Source organism: Galeopterus variegatus, unplaced genomic scaffold (genome assembly GCF_000696425.1).
Source record: "Galeopterus variegatus unplaced genomic scaffold, G_variegatus-3.0.2 Scaffold161, whole genome shotgun sequence".
NCBI lineage: Eukaryota > Metazoa > Chordata > Mammalia > Dermoptera > Cynocephalidae > Galeopterus > Galeopterus variegatus.
In genome coordinates this window covers 310,729-333,827 of record NW_007726272.1, presented here as the reverse complement: position 1 = coordinate 333,827, position 23,099 = coordinate 310,729, and the positions used below count along the sequence as shown (strand labels likewise).

General features: G+C 47.5%; 1 protein-coding gene across 1 annotated transcript in view; it reads right to left on the bottom strand.

The window, feature by feature from the left end:
* Positions 1-23,099, bottom strand: part of LOC103609474 — a 119,609-nt gene that overhangs the window by 33,054 nt on the left and 63,456 nt on the right. The window contains exons 28-37 of the mRNA XM_008593793.1: positions 23,021-23,091; positions 21,817-21,979; positions 21,616-21,702; positions 18,549-18,686; positions 18,334-18,453; positions 17,196-17,288; positions 13,356-13,573; positions 9,687-9,880; positions 2,474-2,782; positions 1,495-1,724 (exon numbers count right to left, since the gene is read on the bottom strand). Coding sequence (XP_008592015.1) covers positions 1,495-1,724; positions 2,474-2,782; positions 9,687-9,880; positions 13,356-13,573; positions 17,196-17,288; positions 18,334-18,453; positions 18,549-18,686; positions 21,616-21,702; positions 21,817-21,979; positions 23,021-23,091 — 1,623 coding nt within the window. The remainder of the gene's footprint in view (positions 1-1,494; positions 1,725-2,473; positions 2,783-9,686; positions 9,881-13,355; positions 13,574-17,195; positions 17,289-18,333; positions 18,454-18,548; positions 18,687-21,615; positions 21,703-21,816; positions 21,980-23,020; positions 23,092-23,099) is intronic.

The window sequence follows — 23,099 nt, the reverse complement described above, 5'->3', positions numbered from 1 at the left end:
GACCAGGACCAGCAACGGGATTGCAACCCTCAGTGCTGCACCCACACCTCGCTCAGCCAGTGAGCGGGAACCGGTCTCCACATGGGATCTGAACCCTCGGCGGGAGCGCGGCCGCCCTCCCAAGCGGCGCACTCTCCAGTGCGCCACCGGGCTGGCCCGAAAGTGCTTCTTTCTAAAGAGCTAAAACCAGCCTCCCAGGGAGTCACAACACTCAGCAGCTCAGAGCGTCACAGGAGAGCCGAAGCCCTGCCCCTGTAATACACATACTAGTCCCTGGGTCATTCCCCTGAGGCTCCTCCTGTTCCATGAGTGTCTCGGGGCCCTCGCCTGCTCTCAGGACACCCGTCTGGATATATGTCCTTTCTCAATGCCCCAGCTGGCTGCTGTGAGCACCTAGATCAGGCTCAACCCTACCATGGGAAAATACCACCGTGGGAAAACAACCTCCAAAGAGGGGTCTGCACAGAGACCTGAGCACTGGGCCATAGAGTCACCCTAAAATGTCAGCCTCCAGAGCGTGCACTGCTCTGTGTGGTCTCTTGCCTGAGCTTCAAAGTCACCCATAGGCAGGAGGGGTTGTTCACAGCTCCACCTTGGTTCATGAGAAAACTGAGGCATGGAAAGAGTAAGTAACTTGCCCAAGGCACACACCCCATAGGTGATGAAGCAGACTGGCCTCGGGCCCTGAGTCCTGGTCACCCGCCCGCTACATCGTGCACACTCGGGACAGTGTAGCCACCCCTGGGATGGGCACAGAGGTGGTGTCCTACTTCTCTTTCTTGAGAGTGATGAAAAAGACAGTTGAGGATGTGTTTCCTTGTCTCGCGTGCCACCTTCTCCAGGGCAGGTACCAGGAGAGGAGCTGATGGTGAGGGTCTCAACAGCTTTCATTTTACTAGACAGGGCTGGAGCACCTGCCTAGGTGGCTGCCCCAGTGACACTGCCAATCATGCAGGAGGGAGGGTCAGGAGGAGGACAAGTGGGCAGAAGGGAAGGGAGAGATGAGGAGGGCAGGTGCAGGGGAGGGGAGGACAGGAGGGGACAAGCAGATGATGGGGGAGGCAAGTGGGAGGAGGTAAGACAGATGGGAGGGGGAAGGGAGGTGAGGGGGGTAGATAGTTGGGAGGGGAAGGGAGACGCAGGTGGGGACACAGGCAGGGTGCAGGAGGGGTCTCGGGAGACTAGAAAAGGAACAAGGCAGGAGGGGACTCTGGTGGACCCCACTTGGGTCGTGACCCCTAGCAGTGAGGACACAGCCTGGCCCCTAGGGGCACCTGGCCCTACTATTCACCTCTGGCCGGGCACCCAGCAACCCCGGGGCCAGCCCCTGGTGACTTCTCTCTGTCCCGCCATCCAGGGCCACGTGGAGCTGCTCACCATCCACACTTGCCACCACACTGTGTCCCGCACTCTTGGCAGAAGCAAAGCTGTGGGTGTCCCTCGGACCCGCTGCCCCCTGGATGGGGCCAGGGCCCCGCCCCCCTCCTTACCTACCTGAAAGTGCCTGTGGCCATCTGTGGAGAAGGGGAGGTCCCAGCGCCTGAGGCCAGGCACAGCGTGGCCGACACTAGCATGGAGCCGGTGGCTGGAGGAGCCAGGGGTTGGGCGCTGCAGGTCCTGGGCGGTGTCCAGCTGATCCCCCATGCTCTGCAGCGCCAGGTGCGCTGAGCAATTGGAAGCCACGTGGGCCAGGGATAGGAGCATCCCTGCCTTCGAGGGGAGTCCTGGGGGCAAGAGGGCCAGCAGGGCAGCAGAGGCGGAACCACAGAGATGTCCAGCCAGGGCACCCCATCACGTTGGGGCAAGAGCCAGATGGGAGCCTGCTCAGCCCACCTGCTCTCTGAAGCCCAACGCCGGCCCCCAGGTCCCATGGCCCCTGAACACACCAGATCGAACTTTATGAAACTGTCCACGTTTCACAAAAATTCCATCAGGCGCAGCCTAATACCACAATCACCACACATAGCCAACGGTAAGCCCCGTCCCCTTTGGGTTCTGAGCTCTCTGAGAACAGGGCTGAATCTCAGAAAGAGAAAGTGGTCTGATCACATGTCCTCCCCTTCCCACTGAACCTTTGGGCTCCTCCAGGCCTCCAGGGGACATCCCCAAGAAGCCAGAGCAAGGGGTGTCGCAGCTATTTCATAACTGCACTCCTGGAAGGCATCTTGGAGGCCACGGCTAGGCCAGGCTTCTGCATGGACAAGCTGGACCGGGGGGAGGGGACGGGCAGCCAGGGCTCTTTGCCATCTGGTTCAGAAGTGTGTCAGACTGAAACAACTGGTGTCCTGAATCCATGTGTTCCGGCCGAATAACAGCCCAAGGAAGAAGATGGAGCTTGGAGAAGCCAGTAGGGTAAGGAAATAGAGCTGGAATGTGGATTTGGGGCTCAGGAACTCCTTTTTCCCCCTCTCTTGGCTCCAGGACCTGTGGGTCTTCTGGGCAAGAGCCATTCAGCCTGTACCATAACTCCTACCTGTATCGCTCAATGGGCGAATGTTGTGTCTCAGGCTGCCCGCAAGCTGGCCGTGCCCAGGGCCCCAGGTGCAGGCCCCACCCAGAGCCAAGATGGCTGCGTCAGCCCAGATGCTGGCCTGGCCCCTGAGGCTCCCCATCTGGGTCTGCAGCCGGCCCTTCAGTCGGAGCTCCCCCGGCAAGGCTTGGCTGCTGTTCTGGGTGAGAACGCAGGTCACGCTGCGCACGCTGGTGCCGTTCCCTGCCTTCTCATGCTTGTCCCGCAGGAGAAAGCTCAGCACGGCTGAGTCAGCAGTGACCTTGATGATACCTGTGGAGGATGGGAGAGAAGTACAGAGTAGGGTCAGCTCAGGGGACCAGGCTGCTTTGGGGAGGAGGAAAAAGAATCTCGGGGCTGCAAGTTGCTAGATTCATGACCTCGTTATTCTAACTCATGTCAGAAATGACACATTTGTGAAATGGACCAACTTATACCAGCTCTCTCCCCGGATGCTCTGAGGACCAAGCGAGCTAATTCACAAAATAGCAGGGCTTTGGCACAAAGCAGCCAGCCAGCCTGATAAGAGATGCCCGTTAATGCTGGTGTCCAATTCCCGCTCAAGGGAGCCATAGACCACCTATAATGGAACAGCCTCATTTTGCAGACAACAAAACTAAGACCCGAGAAGCCCCAAAGGACCCAACCTGGAATTCTAGGGAATTTTTCCAGGGAAGAAGATTCCACACCCTTAGGCCAGCCCCAAACCCATATTTAACTGATGAATTAGGGAAATTCTTGCTCGTCTCTGTTTAGGGTCCCTTGATCCCACAGGGTTCTCTGTGCCTGATGGGGTCCGAGTGCCCTTAGACCTCCCTTCTGTTTTAGAAGATTCGACTCGGGTGTCACCACCTCCAGGAAGCCTTCCTCAGCCCTCCTTCACCCCCAGCCCAGGACGGACACCCTTGTCCTGTGCTTCAGTCGTACAGCTCATGCTAAACTCTATCACAGAAAAGCTTAAACTCCTCACGAAGCATTTCCCATACGGACAGAACTTTCTCACAGAACCTTCCAAGTTTTACAAATGCCTTACGATGGGTCTGAGGGAACCTACGTAAACATGTCCTACAAGATGTTAACCGGTTTCCTCATTTTGAAAACCTGATAACAAGTAAAGCTTCATTAGGTTATCATGAAGATACAAAGAAAAATAAAAAAAGAAAAAGAAAACAAGTGAGAAATTGGACATTGGATTTCCCCCCAAAATGAAAAACCTCTATTCTTCAAAAGACACTTAACAAAATGGAAAGACAAGTCACAGACCAGGAGAGGATATTAACAAAACACATACCTGATAAAGGACTTGCATAAACAATTCTCAAAACTAAATAACACAAACAACTCAATTTTAAAAATGGGCAAAAGATTTGAATAGACACTTCGCCAAAGAAGATACACAATGGCAAATAAGCATATGAAAGACCTCAACATAATTAGTCATTAGGGAAATGGAAATTAAAACCAAAATGAAATGTAACTACACGTCAGTTAGAATGGCAACTAAAATAAAAACCTGAGAATACCAATTGCTGGCATGGACCCAGAGCAACCAGCATTCTTATACATTGCAAATGGGAACATAAAACAGTACAGCCATTCTGGAAACAGTACACGTCAGTTAGAATGGCAACTAAAATAAAAACCTGAGAATACCAATTGCTGGCATGGACCCAGCAACCAGCATTCTTATACATTGCAAATGGGAACATAAAACAGTACAGCCATTCTGGAAACAGTACGGTGTGTTCCTATAAGGTTAAACATATACTTGGCATGCAATCCAGCAATCCTACTCCTAGGTATTTACTGAAGAGAAATGAAGCCATATGCTCCCACAAAAACCTCTAGGCCAATGGTGACAGCAGCTTTGTTTGTAATCGCCAAGTATTGGAAACAATCCAAATATCCTTCAACTTGGCCATCACAACAATAAAAAGAACAAAAATACATAAAAGTCAAAAAGGAAGAAAAAAACTCTATTCACAGATGACATGATTATTACGAGGAAAATCATGAGAAATCTGTTACCACTAGAATAAATAAATCTAGTAAAGGTCACAGGATATACACGATATACAAGAATAAACTGAATTTTCATATACTAGCAATGAATGATTAGAAAATGTAATTTTAAAAAAATTCTATTTGCAATAACATAAACAAAATGCTTAGGGATAAATTTAATGAGTGATTTTGCAAGAACTGTACACTGAAAACTACAAAACATTGCAAAGGCAAATAAAACCTAAGTAAATGGGGATAAAGTAAATGTAAGTAAATGTAGCATATCCATGGATTGGAAGATAATACTGTTAAGAGGTCAACTCTCCCCACATTGATCTATAGATTCAACATAATCCCAATCATAATTCCACAGCAGGCTTTTTTTGTTGTAGAATTTGAAAAGCCGAATCTAAAATTTATATGAAATTACAAAGCAAAGCAATCTTGGGAAAAAAAGAATAAAGTTGGGGGGCTTACTGTAGTGGATTGAATTATGTCCCCCCAAAATTCATTGAAACTTGAATTGTGTCCCCCAAGTTTTATGTATTAGAAACTTACCCCCACTGTAACTGGTAAGAGGGTGGGAAATCCTATTATGGTAATTGAAAGGTGGAGCCTTGAAGAGGTGATTGGATTGTAGGACCATGCAGTAGTGAATGGATTAAAAATGGTGGTCAGGGGCGTGGTTCTGAGGGCTCTAAAAGAAGAGGAGAGTCTCTCTGCTCCCACCATCTTGCAATATGAGACCCCTGGGTTGCTGTCATCACCACCAGTGGACTTTGGACTTCCCAGCCTCAGAAACTGTAAGGAATAAATTTTGTTTTGTTTATAAGTCACCCAGTCTCAGGTATTCTTTTATAGCAACACAAAAATGGATTAAAACATTTATACTATCTGATTTCAAGATTTCTTATAAAATTACAATAATCAGGACTGTCGTCTTAAGGACCGACAAGTCAATCAATGAAACAGTATAGAAAACCCAGAAATAAACCATACATGTGTGGGGCAACCAATATTTTTTGATAAAGTTGCTGTATTAGTCCACTTCTGTTGCTTGTAACAAAATACCTGAAACTGGTAATTTATAAGAAAATGAAACTTACTGCTTACAGTTTCAGAGGCTGGGAAGTACAAAGTCCAGGAACACATCTGGTGAAGGCTTTCTTTGGTGGTGACTTCCGAGATGGCAGGGTATCACATTGTGAAATGGCGAAGAAGAGAGAGAGAAAGACAGACTCTCTTCTCTCTTCTTTTAAAGCCCTCAGAACCACGCCCCTGACCACCATTTTTAATCCATTCACTACTGCATGGTCCTACAATACAATCACCTCTTCAAGGCTCCACCTTTCAATTACCATAATAGGATTTCCCACTCTCTTACCAGTCACAGTGGGGCTAAGTTTCTAACACATAAAACTTGAGGGACAGAATTCAAACTTCAATGAATTTTGGGAGGACATAATTCGATCCACTACAGTTGCCAAGAAATTCAATGGGGAAAAGAAAGTTTATCAACAAGTGATACTGTAAGAACAGATACCCATATGCGGAAAAAATGAACCAAGACCCCTACTTCATATCATAGACAATAATTAGTTCAAGATGGATGCTAGACCTAAATATAAAAGCTAAATATAAAACCTCCAGAAGAAAAATTACAATATTTTTATAACCAAAGTTTGTTAGAACACAGAAATCAACAGCTAAAAAAGAAAGAATAAATTAGACTTCATCAGGATTGAAAACTAATGATTGTCAAAAGACAACTACTAAAAAAATAAGCCACAAACTGGAGGAGAATATTTATGAAACATATATCTTTCAGAAGACTTGTATCCAGAATACATAAAGAATATCTACAACTCAAAAAAAGACAAACAACCCAATTTTATAAATAGGCAAAAGATATTGATCTGACACTTCACAAAGACAGACATATGAAGAGACATGAAAAAGAGCTCAACATCATTAGTCATCAGGGAAATACAGATCAAAACTACAATGAGTAGTTTTAGACACTCATTAAAATGACTTTTTTTTTTTTAAACCTGACACTAGGCTGGCCAGTAAGCTCACTAGGTTAGAGCATGGTGCTGATAACACCAAGTTCCAGGGTTTGACCCCTGCACCGTCCAGCCGCCCAAATATAAAAAACAAAAACCCTGACACCACCAAATATTATGAAGGACTTAGATCAACTCCACAAAGGAGCAACAATGTAAAATATTTTCTCTTTGGAATAAGCTCTGGCAGTTTCTAAGAAAAGTAAACATACAATTACCCTATAACCTAGCAACTCCACTTCTAGGTACTTTAAGGTAAATGAAAGCCTATGTCCAAAAAGGTTTATATTAGAATATTTGCAGCAGTTGTATTCATGTTAGCCCCAAATTGGAAAGAACCTAGGTGTCAAACAGGAAAATAAGCTACAGTATATTTATGCAATGGAATACTACTCAGTAATAGCAAAAGAATGGACTACTAATAATGTGGAATGAGACAGATGAATGTCAAAAACACCATGCCATATGAAGAGAACATACTATATTTTTCCACCTATATAAAGTTTTAGAATATGCAAGCCTAACCTACAATGCAAAAACTCAGAAGAGTGATTGCCTCTGTAGGGGATCGGGGAATCTTTCAAGGATGATGGGGATGTTTTATATCTTGTTAGGGGTTTGGGTTGCACGCGTATGCACAGTTGTTAAAACTCAGTGACTATATACTTCAGATATATACGTTTACATCACCAGGAGGAAGGGAGAGCATGAGGAAAGAATTTTAAGCAGATATTGAACTTTACTTAATGATATGTTTGTGCTAAAATGTTTAGGGCTAAGGTGCTCTGATGTCTGCACTTCATGCTAAAAAGCATCAAAAATATCATGGAAGGATGGATAGTGGATTGATAAGTGATGAAGAAAATATCACAAAACACCGACCGTTGTAACATCTAGGTGGCAGGTATATGGGTGTTTGCTATTCAACTCAATTTTTCTTTATGCTTGAAATTTTTTTTATGGTAAAATTGGGGTGGAGGGAGATATAGGAGCCCCCTTGAAGGGATTCCCACTGGACAAATCTGGGGAAATTGAGCACGGAAATAAGTAATGATATAAGAGATTATTGAATCAAATAAGAGTAAAATAATAACCCATGAGTCCGTACTGCAGTGATGAAAAGGGAAAAAAAAGGAGAGAGGCGGAGAGGGTAGAAGAAGGGAAATCTCTTTCTGTTGTAAGTAATAAAGAAAAATAGAATTAGAGAATCACCATTTGGCAACCATCATCAGAATAATAACAGGTTCAGACAAGAATCATCAGTAGATGCTAAAACTAGTGGGTGACAGTTTTGATGAGAACACAGAATACTTATGTGATCTCCAAGTATCTTACCACAAATTACTTATTACAAAGGAAAACAAAATACAGTAGAGAAACCTGGCAGACACCTCCTTAACCAAGTGATCAAAGCTAATGTTACCAACGTTGCGTAAATGCCGCGTCACTTCTGTAGTATTCTGCCAACAAGGCTTCTGTGAGTGTAGGCACAGGAAATCAAATTGAGGGATATTCCACAAAATGACTGCCCTGTACTCTTGAAAAATGTAAAAATCACAGGGATGGCCTATTCGTTCAGCTCGTTTGAGCATGGTGCTGATAACACCAAGGTCCAGGGTTCGATTCCTGTGCCGGCCAGCCACCAATAGAGAAAAATAAATAAATATCATGAAAGAGAAAGAAATATTGGGAAACTGTTCCAGAATAAAAAAGATTAAAGAAACAATACAACTGAATGCTGTTGTGGAAGGGAGTCGCCAAAGGAAACGGAGTCACTCGGAGAGACAGAGAACACAGATTTATTATGCCAGCAGAGACTCAGGGGAATTAGCATCCCAAAGACCTGAGCGGGTCATGCAGGGAGGACTAGGTCTTATACACCTTTCTTGGGTAGGTAAGCAGCAAGCATTTCTATTGGCTCTGTCTGTATTCGGGCAGAGTTACCTAAATAGGGGGTCTTCAACAGGTGGTTAACTACGTTACTGTGGTTATGAGTTAAAACTGGGTAAAGAGGCTTTTTAGGCAAGGGTCTTTATCACAGCTGGGTGCAAGGGCAGGAAGTGTGGTCAATGAGCAAGACTACTTCCACGAGGTCTTCAGTTGGGGTCTTCTTTAGGGAGCAACTTCGTCTCTCATCTACACAGGAAATCACTGGCAAGCTGTTGGTTTAGTTCAGTCTACTAACACAGGAAAGCTAAAAACTGACAGGCTTGTAACCGCAGAGCTACAGAACTCAGACGCTGCACTTGAGCTGTTTAACCCTTAACACAACTCTAGATACTTCTTACATACAGGCAAGTATTAGCTGGGAAATTAAAACAAGGACAATAACAAAGGGAGGACAAGGAATTTAGCCACATCAATGCGACACATAATCCAGAATTTTCTTTTACCATAAAGAACATTAAGGACATTATTGGAACACATGGAACCTGAATAAGTTCTGTAGTTAGACCTCATTGTATCAATAGCACGGTACAAAGTGAATTGTCTGAATTTGATAACTGTACTGTGGAATATAAGAGACTGTCTATTTTTAGGAAATAAATACTCAAATATTTAGGGGTAAAGAACCATCATGTCCACAATTTGCTCAGGAAAACAGTTTGAGAATAAAATATTATATATGCACATACATACATACACACATATATAAACAAATATGGCAAAATGTTAGTTAATTGGTGAATTTGGGTGAAGGGTCTATGGGATTCTTTGTACCATTCTTGAAACTTTTCTATAAGTCTGAAATTACATCAAAATTAAAAGTATTATAAAAAATACACTGGGAAACACCACACCCAGCTTCCTTCCTGGAGATTTGCAATGTCCATTGGCATGTTAAAGGCTCTGATAAGTCCTACACGAGGAAATCTGTCCGGTTTTTAGTTAGCAGCAGAATATTCTCTTTGTCAGAACACATTAGTTACTCACAAAGGGTTATCGTCCATACCCCTTTATCTATGCCCATCTACACTCCAGTGTGAAATGCTGGACTAGAGCATCAATGGACTTGTGTAAAATTTAATCTACCCTGTGGTCCCATAGAAAGTGCTTGCCCAAGACCTCTGCTGGCCCTGTCCCCGCGGGGTTCCGCAGGCCCTCACCCTCTTGGAGTGTCTCCTTCTGCTTCAGCGTGCCCTTGAGGGTCAGGAGGTGGGGCACCACTACCCAGCCAGCCACCGTGTTCTGGGCTTGGCCCTGTAGGGTCAGGACCCAGCCTCCCCGATGTTCCTCCGAGGCCCTGAGGAGAAGCCGTGCTGTATTCTGGTCCAGCAGCGCCTTGGAAAACAGCCAGATCCTAGGAAGGAAAGTGATGAGATGATAAAAGCTGGCACCACCCTCCTGCCACATGGCATTTTCCCCTTTGAGTAAGCAGGCCAGCCCACAGAAGCAGGTACCAAAACCCCACTGGTAAGACCTGCCATAGGATGGCTTTTACTGGGCCCTCTTCTCACAGGGAAGCAAAGTAAAGAGATTAAGATTGTGGGCTTTGTGGTCAGGCAGACCTGGGTTCAAATCCCAATGCTGCTACTCACTAACTGTGTGACCTTGGGCAACAATATAACCTCTCTGAGCTTCCCTCTCTTCTGTAAAGTGGGGAAGAAAATGGAAATACTGATATTGAGCTGATATTGATTCTGATACTGACATGTACTAACCCATGTGTGATAGACCATGTTTCCAAAGGTGGTTGTAAAAATAGCTCCCCTCCCACACACTCTTCTGCAATGTTACTTTGCCACTCCCCTGTTTAGAGGTGGGGTCCCTTTGAATCAAGCTGGCCTTGCGACCTGTATTTGAGTCACTAGAATGGATGTGATGCTGCTGCATAACCTCCAAGGTTGGGCCTTAAGATCTGCCTCTGTATCTTTCACCTTCACACTCAAATGCTCTCCCTTGGAACTCAGCCACCTTGTAAGAAGTTGGACAAACCTGACACCACCCTGGTGTGAGAAAGCCCAAGCAGCCACTTGAGGAGAGACAGCAGGGCCACATGGAGGAGTACTGAGATCCAGACGTGTGACGGAAGCTTCCTTGGACTTCCCAGCCCACCCCAGCCCATACACACAACTGGCTGCAAACTGACTCGCCTGAAGGCTGATGTCAGCCAAGAGACCCAGGGAATGACTTCCCACCAAAGATTTCCTACAGTAGCACTGCCCAACTAAGCTTTGTCTAAATTCCTGACCCACAGAATCATGAGCAAATGAAATAGTTGTTACTTTAACCTCCAGGCCGTAGGGTAGTTTGTTACGAAGAAATAGCTAACACACTGTGCCATGCCCTTTAGATGCATTATCTGACTCTTCACAAAGGTCCTGTGAGGTTCGATAATATGATCCCTGTTACACAGATAAGGAAACTGATGTACAGAAAGTAATTTGCCCAAAGTTCATATAAACAGTACAAGGTTGAGTATCCCTTATCCAAAATGCTTGGGACCAGAAGTGTTTCAGATTTCTGATTTTTTGGATTTTGGAATATTTGCAGAATACATAGCAGTTGAGCATCTCTAATTGGAAAATCTGAAATCCAAAATGCTCCAATGAGCATTTCCCTTGAATATCATGTCACCACTCCAAAAGTTTCAGATGTTGGAGCATTCCGGATTTCAGATTTTCTGATTAGGGATGCTTATTCTGTAGAACCAAATACACAGGGTTGTTTTTTTTTTTTTTTGAATGAAATGAACTTTGGAACTTTGGACTATAAAGTGCTTGCTCCTGGCCCATAATGCGTGATCAATAGATCCTATCATGGTAAGGGATGAGAAACAAAACAGCCCTGAGAAGACTGCTGTTAAACTTACTGGAGAACTGGGGCAGGGGACATGGTTCCTATCATCACACAGTGTGTTCTTTATAGGACATCAACACCAGCAGCAAGGTCAGCTATGCACACAGGTGCATGTGAGTGTGTGTTTCCTTATAGCCACTGCAAATGACACCACTGGTTGGTTTCTGTTTTTGCATTGGCTACTAGGAAGTTCTGAGCCAAATCTTCAGTTCAGCTCTAGAAAATGTAGAGGACCTTCAGGTGCATGTGAGTGTGTGTTTCCTTATAGCCACTGCAAATGACACCACTGGTTGGTTTCTCTTTTTGCATTGGCTACTAGGAAGTTCTGAGCCAAATCTTCAGTTCAGCTCTAGAAAATGTAGAGGACCTCGTGGTATGCATTTTGTTCAATAATGCCACTGTGAGCACTCTCCCATTTTGTCTTTTTTTTCCCCCTCCTCTCCTTCTTCCCCTGGTTTCTTCATGTACTTTTTAAAACTCTAGAACAAAGGTTGGCAAACTATAGTTTGTGAGTCAAAACTGGCCCACCAACTGCTTTTATAAATAAAGCTTTATTGGAACACAATTGTGTCCATTCATTTATGAATTGCCTACAATACTTTTATGCTAAAAAGACAGCGTTAAGTAGTTGTGACAGAGACCATATGGCCCACAAAGCTGAAAATATTTACCATCTGGCCCTTTACTGAAAGTTTGCCAACCCCTGACCTAGAACAATGTACGGTTTTACAATCTGCTTCAAGTCCTTTTTATATCAGGGATAAGGATGGGCAATCGGACAGAGGATAAACAGGTGGATGGACAGACAGCTGTGGATGGTAATTCTGCAGAAAAGGTTACCTAGGACCACGTCCCCAGCCTTGGGTCTCCTTGAATCCGTGCCAAAGCTGGGAACAAAGCTGGGATTGCAAGAGGAAATACTTAACAGAGACCCATTCAGAGAGCTTCCAGGTTGCTGAACACGTGGAGGGCGACAGGCACGGAAAAGGCAAGGAAGCTCTGCACCCCGTCCCCCGTACCTTGCCCTGTGCATCCCTTCCCTCCAGTTGTCCCAGAGTTGTATCCTTTTATAACAAATGGGCAAACATAAGTGAAATGTTTCTGTGTGCCTCTCTAGCAAATGACTGAACACCAAGGGTGCATCAAAGTGACTCTGATTTACAGCCAGTCAGCAGCACAGGTGGCAACCTGGGACTTGCAACTGGTGTCTAAAGTGGGGACAGTCTTATGGGACTGAGCCCTTAACATGTGGAATCTAATGCTAACTCCGGGTATATAGTGCTGGAACTGAGTTAAATTGCAGGACACCCAGTTGGTATCTGCCAGAGAATTGTTTAGTGGGGAAAACCCCTACACATACCTGGTCACAAAAGTGTTCTGCATTGAGGGCTGAGAGTGTTATTACACAAGGAGAAACAATGGTGGTCAGCTACCAAACATTCTCACTGGCCCCCGGCTTAAAACTCATGTACAGCTCCCCACCAATCCTTAGGAGATCCCTAAGAAGCAGATGGGGAAACTGAGGCACAGAAGGGCAGAGTGGTCCCAGAGGCAGCAGTGGCAGAACTGGGACTTGAACCCAGGTGATTGACTCTGGATCCTAGGCTCTTTACGGCCACACCACACTGGCCATACCCATGTGTGAGTACGTAGTCAGAGAAAAGACTGGAAGGAAACGCACACACCCTGTGGCTACGTGTAGCGATTTGTTTTCTTCTTTATACGTTATTATAATCTTTCAAGTCACCTACAATGAACACTCTCATAACAAAAAGAAAAGATAAAAGTAGAAAACTGAATGTTACCCCCTTCCATTCCTCAATGCCCTGATACCAAGAATGTTGCTGAGGGGGGTAACTTAGGCATGGTCTCAGAGTGACAGAAGAGGGGGCCCTCTAAGTGATGATTTCCCACCTCCCAGGATAACAGCACTTTGCCCTTGGAGGCCCCTCACAGGCCACCTTAGGGACCATTACCTTGCTGGAGTGACCTTGCCCGACAGCTGTAGCTGAACAGCCCTGGGGGCTCTGAGAACTGCCTGATGGAGGACGACACTCATGCCCCAGCCCCGGCTGCTTCCCTGGGTGTCCTGGCTGGTGTTGACCTCCAGTAGAACCAGCTCCTGGCCCGACACGTGCACAGACAGTGCACCGTTGAGGCTGCGCTCTTTGTAGCGCCCAGCAGCCACCCGCACCTGCAGGGAGTTAGGGGAGGGCTCAGAAGCAGAGTGGGGACAGGAAGGATCTGGGGAAGCCTGAGGCAGGGGAAAGGATGGCCCCCTCCTTCAGGGAGGCTTCCTGGGCCACTCCAGCTCTGAGCAGTCACTGAGCACAGAGGACAGCAAATACTCACACAAACCAGGCAGAGAAGGGGTGACAGTCACCTGTGACCCAGGAGCAGAGTCCCATCCTGTTTTCTCCACACATGTGAAGTAGGAGTTCCCCTCTTACAAATGGGGAAACTGAGGCTCAGAGAGGGTCACATATGCTACCTGGGCCTGCCAGGCTCTAAAACTCATGTTGGTGTCTAAAGGGGGTTAGTGGGTGGGGGGAAGCAGAGAATCCCTTTGCAACTCACAGAAAAGATGCCCAAAATAGTGCCCCCTGGGAACCGGAGGACCCCAGAGCCTCTGGGATTCAGAGGCAAAGGTGTCTTGGTACGCAGGGAGAGGCCACCCTGGGGTCAGGCCAGGCAAATACTTGGCCAGGACCAACCAGGATGTCTGGGAGGGGGGTGGGGGGACGAGAGAGGCCCAAGCCTCCTCTGGCTCTGCGGGACCCAAGGCCTTGCCCTCTCCTGATCTGGGCCTCAGTTTCCCCATCTCCAAGGCAGAAGCTGGTTTAGCTCCATGGTTCTCAGCCCAGCCTGTGCATTATAATCGCATGGCAAGCTCTTACAAGTATGCCTGCCCCTCCATAGGTGAATGGGTGGATAAACTGCAGCACATGCAGACAACGGAATAGTATTCCACACTCAGAAGAAATGACCTATTCAGCCATGAAAAGACACGGAGAATCCATGAGTGCAGATTACTAAGTGAAAAAAGCCCATCTGAAAAGTCTACGGTGATAGGATATTTATATATTGGTTTTCGTCCATGGTTCCTGGCTCATACTACTTTCTCCTGCCCTTTTTTTTTTCTCCCCAGAGCAGGACATTCTCTAACCTACCTTGGCTGATTGTCTGTCATAAGACCCCCGTTTCAGGAGGGGCCCTGCCCCATGCCTGGGAGGAGGGAGTGCTGCACAGAGAGGCCAGAAGAATCTGAACAGACAGGCCTTGCTGGGGTTCCCCACCCAGGTTGCCAGTGTTAGATCAGACCCTCTTTGTTCAATCATGTTTCTACACGGTTGCCCATGCTTCAGTCATGCCTATATCACGAAGCTTCCAGAAAAACCCAAGGGCACAGGGTTCAAGAGCTTCCAATAGCTGAACACATGGAGGGGCCTGGAGGGTGTCACTCAGGGGCGGGCATGGAAGCTCTGCACCCCTTCCCCCATACCTCGCCCTACACATCTCTTCACCTGTATCCTTTGTAACATCCTTTATAATACACCTGTATTTGAGTAGAGGAAAAACACCTTGGTGCTTTTTCCCCTAAAATTCAGCTACGTACTGAATAATTCCCCCTACATGACATTCTGGGAATGGCAACACTAGAGACAGTAAAAGATCAGTGCTTTTGGGGGGGTGGGAGAGATGGATGAACAGGTAGAGCACAGGGGATTTTTAGGGCAGTGAAACTACTCTGACACTAATAACAGATGCATGACATTACACATTGGTAACACCCACAGAATGCACAGAGAGTGAACCCTAATGTAAACCATGGACTTTAGCTAATGATATATTAATATTGGTTCAGTTGTAGCAAATGTACATCAATGCAAGATGTTAATAACAGGGGAAATTGTGCAGGGGTCATGGAGGTACATGGGCACTCTCTGTACTCCGCTCATTTTTTCTGTAAACCTAAAACTGCTTTCAAAAAATAAAGTGTTAATTTAAAAAAAAGTATGCCTGGGGACTGCCCCCACCCCACCACCGACCAATCAACTTAGCATCTCCGGACTGAAACCCAGGTATATTCTAAAGTCTCTCCAGGTGAATCCAATGTGCGGCTCGGGCTGAAAACTTCAAGGCGACCCTGGTGTTTCCTCTGACTGGCCTCTCTAGGTCCTTGGGGTCCTCTAGAGCATGCATTCTCAATTAAAGTCTCTCCAGGTGAATCCAATGTGCGGCTCGGGCTGAAAACTTCAAGGCGACCCTGGTATTTCCTCTGACTGGCCTCTCTAGGTCCTCGGGGTCCTCTAGAGCATGCATTCTCAATGGTGGCGATATCGCCCCCTAGGGGGCAAAAATTGGCTCTTGGGGGGGTGGCAAAAAAATCTTACTGTTTTCATGTGAAAAGCATAGATACAGTACATAAACAGAAATACAGTTATACTTATGGAATTAAAATTTCTTGGGGGAAGGGGATTAGAAAAATGTCTAAAAAGGCTTATTACAGGGGGATGATGAAAATAAGGATAAAAACACAGTGTAGAAAGATACCTTGGGGTAGTTCAAGAGCAGAGAGAGGTTGAGAAGGCAGCACCCCTCACAGCCCCCAGTCAACCATAATGTGAGCAAAGAGTTCTGCTGCTTTAAAATATAATAGTTTAAACCAATCAGCAACCCAGTGGTCAAGCTTCCGGGGGACCCCCACTCCCCAGTGAGTTCAGGGATAGCAGTGGGCTCTGGGACCAGAACGCGTGGGTTCCCATCTAAGATCCTTCATTTATGAGCTCAGTGACCTTGGGCAAGTCACTTCTCTATGTCTCCGAGCCTCATCTGCAAAATAGTACAACTGTAGCCCCCTCACGCAGCATCACCAGGCATCCAAAAGATGTGCCCTGTAAAGGGCTTAGGATAGAATCCGCACATGTTAACGCTCAGCAGACATGAGCTTCTATGACAATTGATGAATGTGACAGCATCTCCTCCAATCTGAGATGCCAGCGGCTCTCAGATGCACCATGATTTTACAGACTGCACAAAAGCAAAGAGGCTGCTAATGAAGTGACCACCTCTGTCCATTTGAAGACCTGATTTCAGAGATGTCGACACGTGACAACACGTCATTTGACATTCAGAGCAATTCCCAGGCTCCGTGCACGGGGCTGAGTACACAGCAGGTGTTTACAAATTGCCATCAATGAAAGTTTGCCCCACCTGTCTTCTGGCCTCATCATTATTGGGGTCACCTGTTCACACTTCCGTCTCCCCAACTTCAGTGCCTAATTCCTGTGCACACGCCACACCACTTGCTCAGTGAGGCAACAAACATGTGGGAGCTTTCCAGAGACCGTCCCTGGGGGAGCACAGCACAGACAGCCTTCCCATCCGGACGCCTTGCTTGGTCCCTTTATTACCTTGTAGGGTGAAACCCTTTGGTTCTTCCAGCTGCCACTGGGCAAACAACCCTTGATCCCAAAAGCCTTTTCAAAGGATTACACGGCTTCTCCCAAACCCAAATATATGGCAGGGTTTGGAGAAAAATTCTGTTTCTCTCCATTTCCAAGGGTGAAATATCTTTCACCCCCAGGGAGCTAAAACCCTTCTCGCCACGACAATCACTTCCAAATGATGGACTCGGAGCCCTCCCTGCCATCTGTCCTTGATTGTGCAGGGGCTGTTTGGCTCAGCAGAACATCATGGTGTAGCCTCCCTCCCATGGGCCTCCTCCCTTCCGCCCCTTCTCCCAGCAAGCTGGCTGCTCAGAGACGACCTCTAGCAGGCAATTCAAGGCCATCCCAAAGGGAGCAATGTCTAACCTGGAAGTTTGGAGGAAGTGTCAGTCCACGGGGATGTCTGAGCTGGAAGAAAAGCACGAAGTGGGAGTCAGATCCGTTCAGCTGGGCCGAGACCTGTTGGGAGGGGGCGTCGGAGAAGGGGGGTCAGAGGGAGTAGAAGGGAGAGATTATGAAGCCCAGGAGGTGGGTGGCGGGACACCCAGGGAGGACAAGCCACCCCAGAGTGTACCCAAAGCTCAGGCAACATTCCTCAGCCCCAAGTCCTACCCAGGCTGGGCTACTGGGAAAGACACTCAGGAAGTGAGGCCCCAGATGTGGGGCTGAGAAGACAGCTCCAAGACCCCCAACTTGCCCTGCCATCGTGCCCACTGGCTTTACAATTATCACCTCATTTAATCCTCACCAGTGCCCTGCTGGGCTTGTATTACTAGCCCCACTTCCCAGCTGGCAAAAATGAGGCTCAATAGAGTTAAGTAATTTACCAAAGGTCACAAAGCTGGTCAGCAGTGAAGCTGGGGACTGAACTTTAATTTGCATAAAGTTAAAAAATTCCACTAGATCGAAAGCTCCTTGGAGGTGGGGACAGAAACAGTCACCTGTGCATCCCCAGTGCCTAGCATGCAGCAGAGACATGATCTGTATATGGTGAATGAATCAATGAATGAATAAATATAGCTACAGTGGCTGCTATATACTCAACCTGCATTCCCTTTTCCTCTGTACGCACAGCTAGAACTACATGTCCCAGCCTCCCCTGCACTAGGTGGGGTCACGTGATGAACTCTGGCCAGCAGAATGTGGGCAGGAGTGTCCAGTGCTACCTGTGGGCCTGGCCCATGAAAACCTCCTGCATAATTTGCCCTCTCCCTCCCCATCAGCCAGTTGGGGCAGAGCCACAAGGTGGGGACGCCTGGATCCCCAAGTGACTGTGTGGAACAGAGTCACCCTGAACTGTGACATGAACTTTCACAGTAAAGCACACATTTGTTTATAATCACGGTCAGTACATCCTGACTAATCACATACATGCTACCAAAACGAGGGCTGTGCTGTTGGTTTTCTAGGGTCACCTCATTACCTTCTCAGCCATCCCCTATAGAGCAACTCCACTCTAATATTAAAACCCCTCCTCCATCAGCAAGGGAGAATTCAGCCTGACCTGGTATGTGATGTTGTGGTTGATAGCAGCTTGGGCGTCTGCGCTGAAGTTGAATGTTCCTTGGGGACTCCTTCTAAAGATGACGTCTCCACCCAAGCTCAGGGCCTGGGGGAACCTCAGCTGGGGAGAAACAGACAGCACCCTTTACTCCCACCAACAGTCGAGCTCTGCTTGGAGGGCACAAACCAGCATTTGCTCAACCTGGGAACAGGTACCTGGTAGGAATGGGCCATGTCCAGAGCCAGGCTGTGCCGGATTTCCCTGTGCTGAGATCTGTCATGGTGCAGACCTTTTAAGTGCAACACGACCTTCTTGTTGACTTTCAAAGTGGTCTCGACTTCCCTGTTCTTAGCCTGGATATTCGAGAACCGGAGGCACTGAGAGAGGCCCCTTGTCATCTCTACGTGCCCTTGGAAGCCACCCTTAGAATGCAAGAGTCAGAAGAGAGCAGCCCCAACATTTATGGGTTAAGCACAGTCCACACACTTCCATTTACAGGGCAGGAAGTGAGAAGAAGTGCACGTGGGACCTTTTAAACAGGGATGGTCAACTCGGTGCCCACAGGTGGGTTAGTGGGAGCACTTGAGAGGGCAAACATGAGTACCTGTGTGTCTCGTGCCTAACACTCAGCACAGGTCCTGGCACATAGTAGGTGCTCAATCAACATTTGGACAAATGCAGAATTACTAGTTCTTGCCTGAAACCCCAAGGTCAAAGCCATGCTGGAGTGGAAGAATGGTTAACTCACAGTGTAGCAAGCAGGATACCCACCCCCCCGTGGTGTCCAGCCAGTCCCTGGAATGGTAGGAGGGGCAGAGTCAGAGAGATTCACAGACACTACTCCAGTGGCTGCAAAGATGGAAGAAGGGACCCTGAGCCAAGGAATGCGGGAGGCTTCTAGAAGCTGGAAAGAGCAAGAAAATGGATTTGATCTGGGAGCCTCTAGAAGGAGCCTCTCTTAACACCTTGATTTTAGCCAAGTGAGACCCATTTCGGACTTCTGATCTTCACAATCATAAGATAAAGCTGTGTTGTTTTAAGCCACTAAGTTTTTTGTTTTTTTTTTTAAAGATGACCGGTAAGGGGATCTTAACCCTTGACTTGGTGTTGTCAGCACCACGCTCAGCCAGTGAGCGAACCGGCCATCCCTATGTGGGATCCGAACCCGGGGCCTTGGTGTTATCAGCACCGCACTCTACCGAGTGAGCCACGGGCCGGCCCTTAAGCCACTAAGTTTGTAGCAATTTGTCACAGCAGCACTAGGAAGCTAATATAGTTTCTCAATCATTTAATCACTAGCAACTACTTAGTTTCTGCCATGTGCTGAGTACACAGTAGTACATTGCTGGAGAAGTTTTGCCACAGAATTTTATCACTGGTGTGCATCTTTAAAGAAATACATGGCTTTATTTTAGAACCACGATGAAGGAAGAAAAATAGGAGTCCGAAAGAGGAGAAAAATGTGTATCATTAAACAAAGGGTTTTAAAGGATCCTCATGTACTCAGTTCTGGCTTGATATTGTCAGCTGGGATTTGAGACCCAGTGTGGTTAGATCTTTTCATTTTTTTCTTTTATAAACAAGAAATCTGGGTTTTACCCAAAGTCTTCTGATTTTCAACAGCGGCAATTAATTTTAAAAAAATTTTTTTAACGCTAAGCAGGCCCAACGAAACACACCTGTAGGTTGGATTTGCGGGCCACTCTGCAATCTCCGGTTTAAGAAACAGCAAACACCTTAGGGAGCCTCTTCTGCAGGTGTTTTGAGTTGTCATCCTGTCCTTTAGAAGCCCTGAGAACTTCACTACTAAACCTCTGGGGGGCCATTCACAGCCTCCTCTAATTGACAGGAAGTGAGGCCCCAGAAGGCAGGGCTCGGGGTTCAACAGCTGGCCCAGCTTCGCCCTCCTTCCACTAGGCTGCTGTCCATCTCGAAAAGGAGAAACTACCCCATCTTCCTTGTTCAGGGCCAGCCTGGCACACAGTAAGTGCTCAATAAATGCTTGCTGGAGAACATGGTGATCTCCCAGAGCTCCTACTCCTCCTAGAGTCTCCAGGAAAGAGACTTTGATGAGGGCCTGGTAAGCACGAATTAAGTGCTTGACAGCAATTATTATATTACATTTCAATTCCCACTGCCTACGAGACAAGGATTGTTGCCCGCCTTTCATAGATGAGGAAACTGAAGGCCAAGGCTGTGAAGTGATTTGCCAAGGACACACAGGCAAACATGAGTTTCACCCCCAGGATGCCAAATACCAGCCTCCTCTAAGTCAGGGGTCGACAAACTACAGCCCACAGGCCAAATCTGGCATGTTTTTGTGAATAAAGTCTTATTAGAACGTAGTCGCGCCCGTTCGCTTATGTACGGTCTGCAGTGCTTTCTCACTGCAAGGGTATGTGGTCCACAAAACCGAAAATAGTTACTATCTGGCTTTTTACAGAAAATTTGTTGACTCCTGCTCTGGGTCACGGCATACAGTGGATTTTTTTTTTTCTTTTGCTGGCCGGTACAGCGATCAAACCCTGGACCTCGGTGTTACTTGTACTGTGCTCTAACCACTTAGAAAACCAGCCAGCCCTAAGATTTTAAACAGCACTGAGGCAGCAACTATTCATTAAACACTTCCTGTGCACCAGGTCCTCTGGCCACAATGGTCAGGAGAGCAGACATGGGACCAATCACAGACTTTATAGACTAGTGGAGGAGACAGTGATTGACCAAACAGTCACACAAAAATAGGCCTGGGATTCGTGATAGGTGCTTGAGGCAAAAGGAATAGGGTATTGAGGGGTAGTCATGGGGCGGGGTGTATGTCAGGGGTTCTGGGGGCCAGGGAAAGGTCCCCAGAAGAGATGATGCTTGAGTTAACCCTAAATGATGAGCAGAGGGAGGGAGGCGAAACGGAAGGAGAGGACGATAGCTCCAGGCACAGAGTGTACAAGGGTCCTGGAGCAGGAAAGAACCAGGCGAGGAAACGGAAAGAGGCCGGATGAAGTGAACGCCACAGGCAGCAAAGGGGGGCGATAGGGTCTGCAAGACCAGAGGGTCAGAATTGAGGTCTTTATCCAAGAGAAGCTGTGAGGGTTTTAAAGCAAGGGATGATGTGATGGTGGCAGCATTTTGAGAAAATCCCTCTGGCTGTCAAGTAGACTGTAGCAGGGGGGACTGAGGGGAATAGAGAACGTGGGCAGGACAAGGTTTTGTTCATCTAGCTGAGAGATGACAGCAGCTTGGACTGGGGGTGGCCTGGTGGAAAGGCCTCGGGGTCTTCTCACTTACAGTGTGCCGATTCCAAGTAACCAGGCATCCCTCCACACTCCTGGGGATGGCCGCACCATTGTATGGGTGGGATAGGCCTGCGCAGACCTGGGAGGGACAGCCACACATGTGCACACATGCCTGCAGGGACGGGTCAGGGGCCCGAGGGGCCTCCCTGCTACTCTCAGGCCCTTTCCCAGCTGTGCCCAGGAGCCCACTCACATAGGGGTGTCCAGCCTGGCGGCCCAGGACTACGGTCTGCAGAGTCTCCTCTCGGCCATTCAGGACAACCCTGGTCTCCAGGGAGTAACGCTGGTGTTGCTTATCAGCTGTGAAGGTCTCCTGCAGGACGAGGCTCTGCAGGACAGGCAGGTGCAGGGGGTGCCTGGCATGGAGAGGGGAAAACAGGCCAGAGCCATTAAAGCAGCTGGCAGAGTCAGGGGACAGCTGCACCCCATGGTCTCAGCCTGGGCCAGTCCCAAGCTTGCAGAGTTCAGACATTGTCCCAGAGAGAACATCAGGACACATGGAAGCCCTGTGCTTTACAATTTGCCGATGGACATCCATTCACCATCTCACTGTGCCTCTTGACAACCCAGTGAGGTTGGCATGGCTGGGGTCGTCACCACCATTTGGCAGCAGAGACCCAAGGGACAGACAGCACATGGGGTCTGGAATCAGAGCTGGAATCCAGACTCAGCCTTTTGACCTTGGGCAAAGGACTTGATTGACTTCTCAGTGTCTCAGTTTCCCATCTGTAAAATGGGAGCTAAAATAATAATAATACTTATCTCACACAGTGGTTGGGATTATTAGATAATATATGTGTAGTGATCACAAGCTCCCTGAGGGCTTCTTTTTTGCTATTTTGTTTTTTTGCTATTTTCCACATGCGTAGAAGAGTGCTTGGCATATGGTAGGTGCTCAATGAATATAAATGGAATTTTTAAAAGAGATCTCTGCAAATGACAGCTGCTGTTACTTTTTCATTATTGTTGTTATTTTGATGGTAGGTGGCTTGTCTAAGCTCACACAGGTGGTCAATACATAGCCTGGGGTCCAGAATGCGTGGGCTGATTCCAACCTCATGCTGTTCCCTGCACACAGGGAACAACCTTTTTAATCAGCTGTGCTAGGAAGTGAAAAGACTCCCTAAAGCAGCTTTCAGTCTGGGATGATGGGACTCTGATCTCCGCTCCCACCTCAGCAAACTAACGGAGGGGCTGGGGGGGGGGGGGGGGTCTTTCAAGGTAGGTGACTTTTCTCCAGGTTCTGGGTTCCACCTGGGCCCCGGAAGGTCAACAGGGACTTTCCATGCAGCTCTGCCCACCCTGTTCCCCTGGTGACCCTCTATGCCAGAGAGGTGAAAACTCAGGCAGCCACTGCACCTGAAGGATGTCAGCCTAGGGGGAGGGAACGCACACACCTAAAGAAAAGGGTCCCCCGTTTCTGGTACAACGTCCTGCCACGCTTCAGCTCTTCCAGTTTGCCCTCCAACTGCAGGC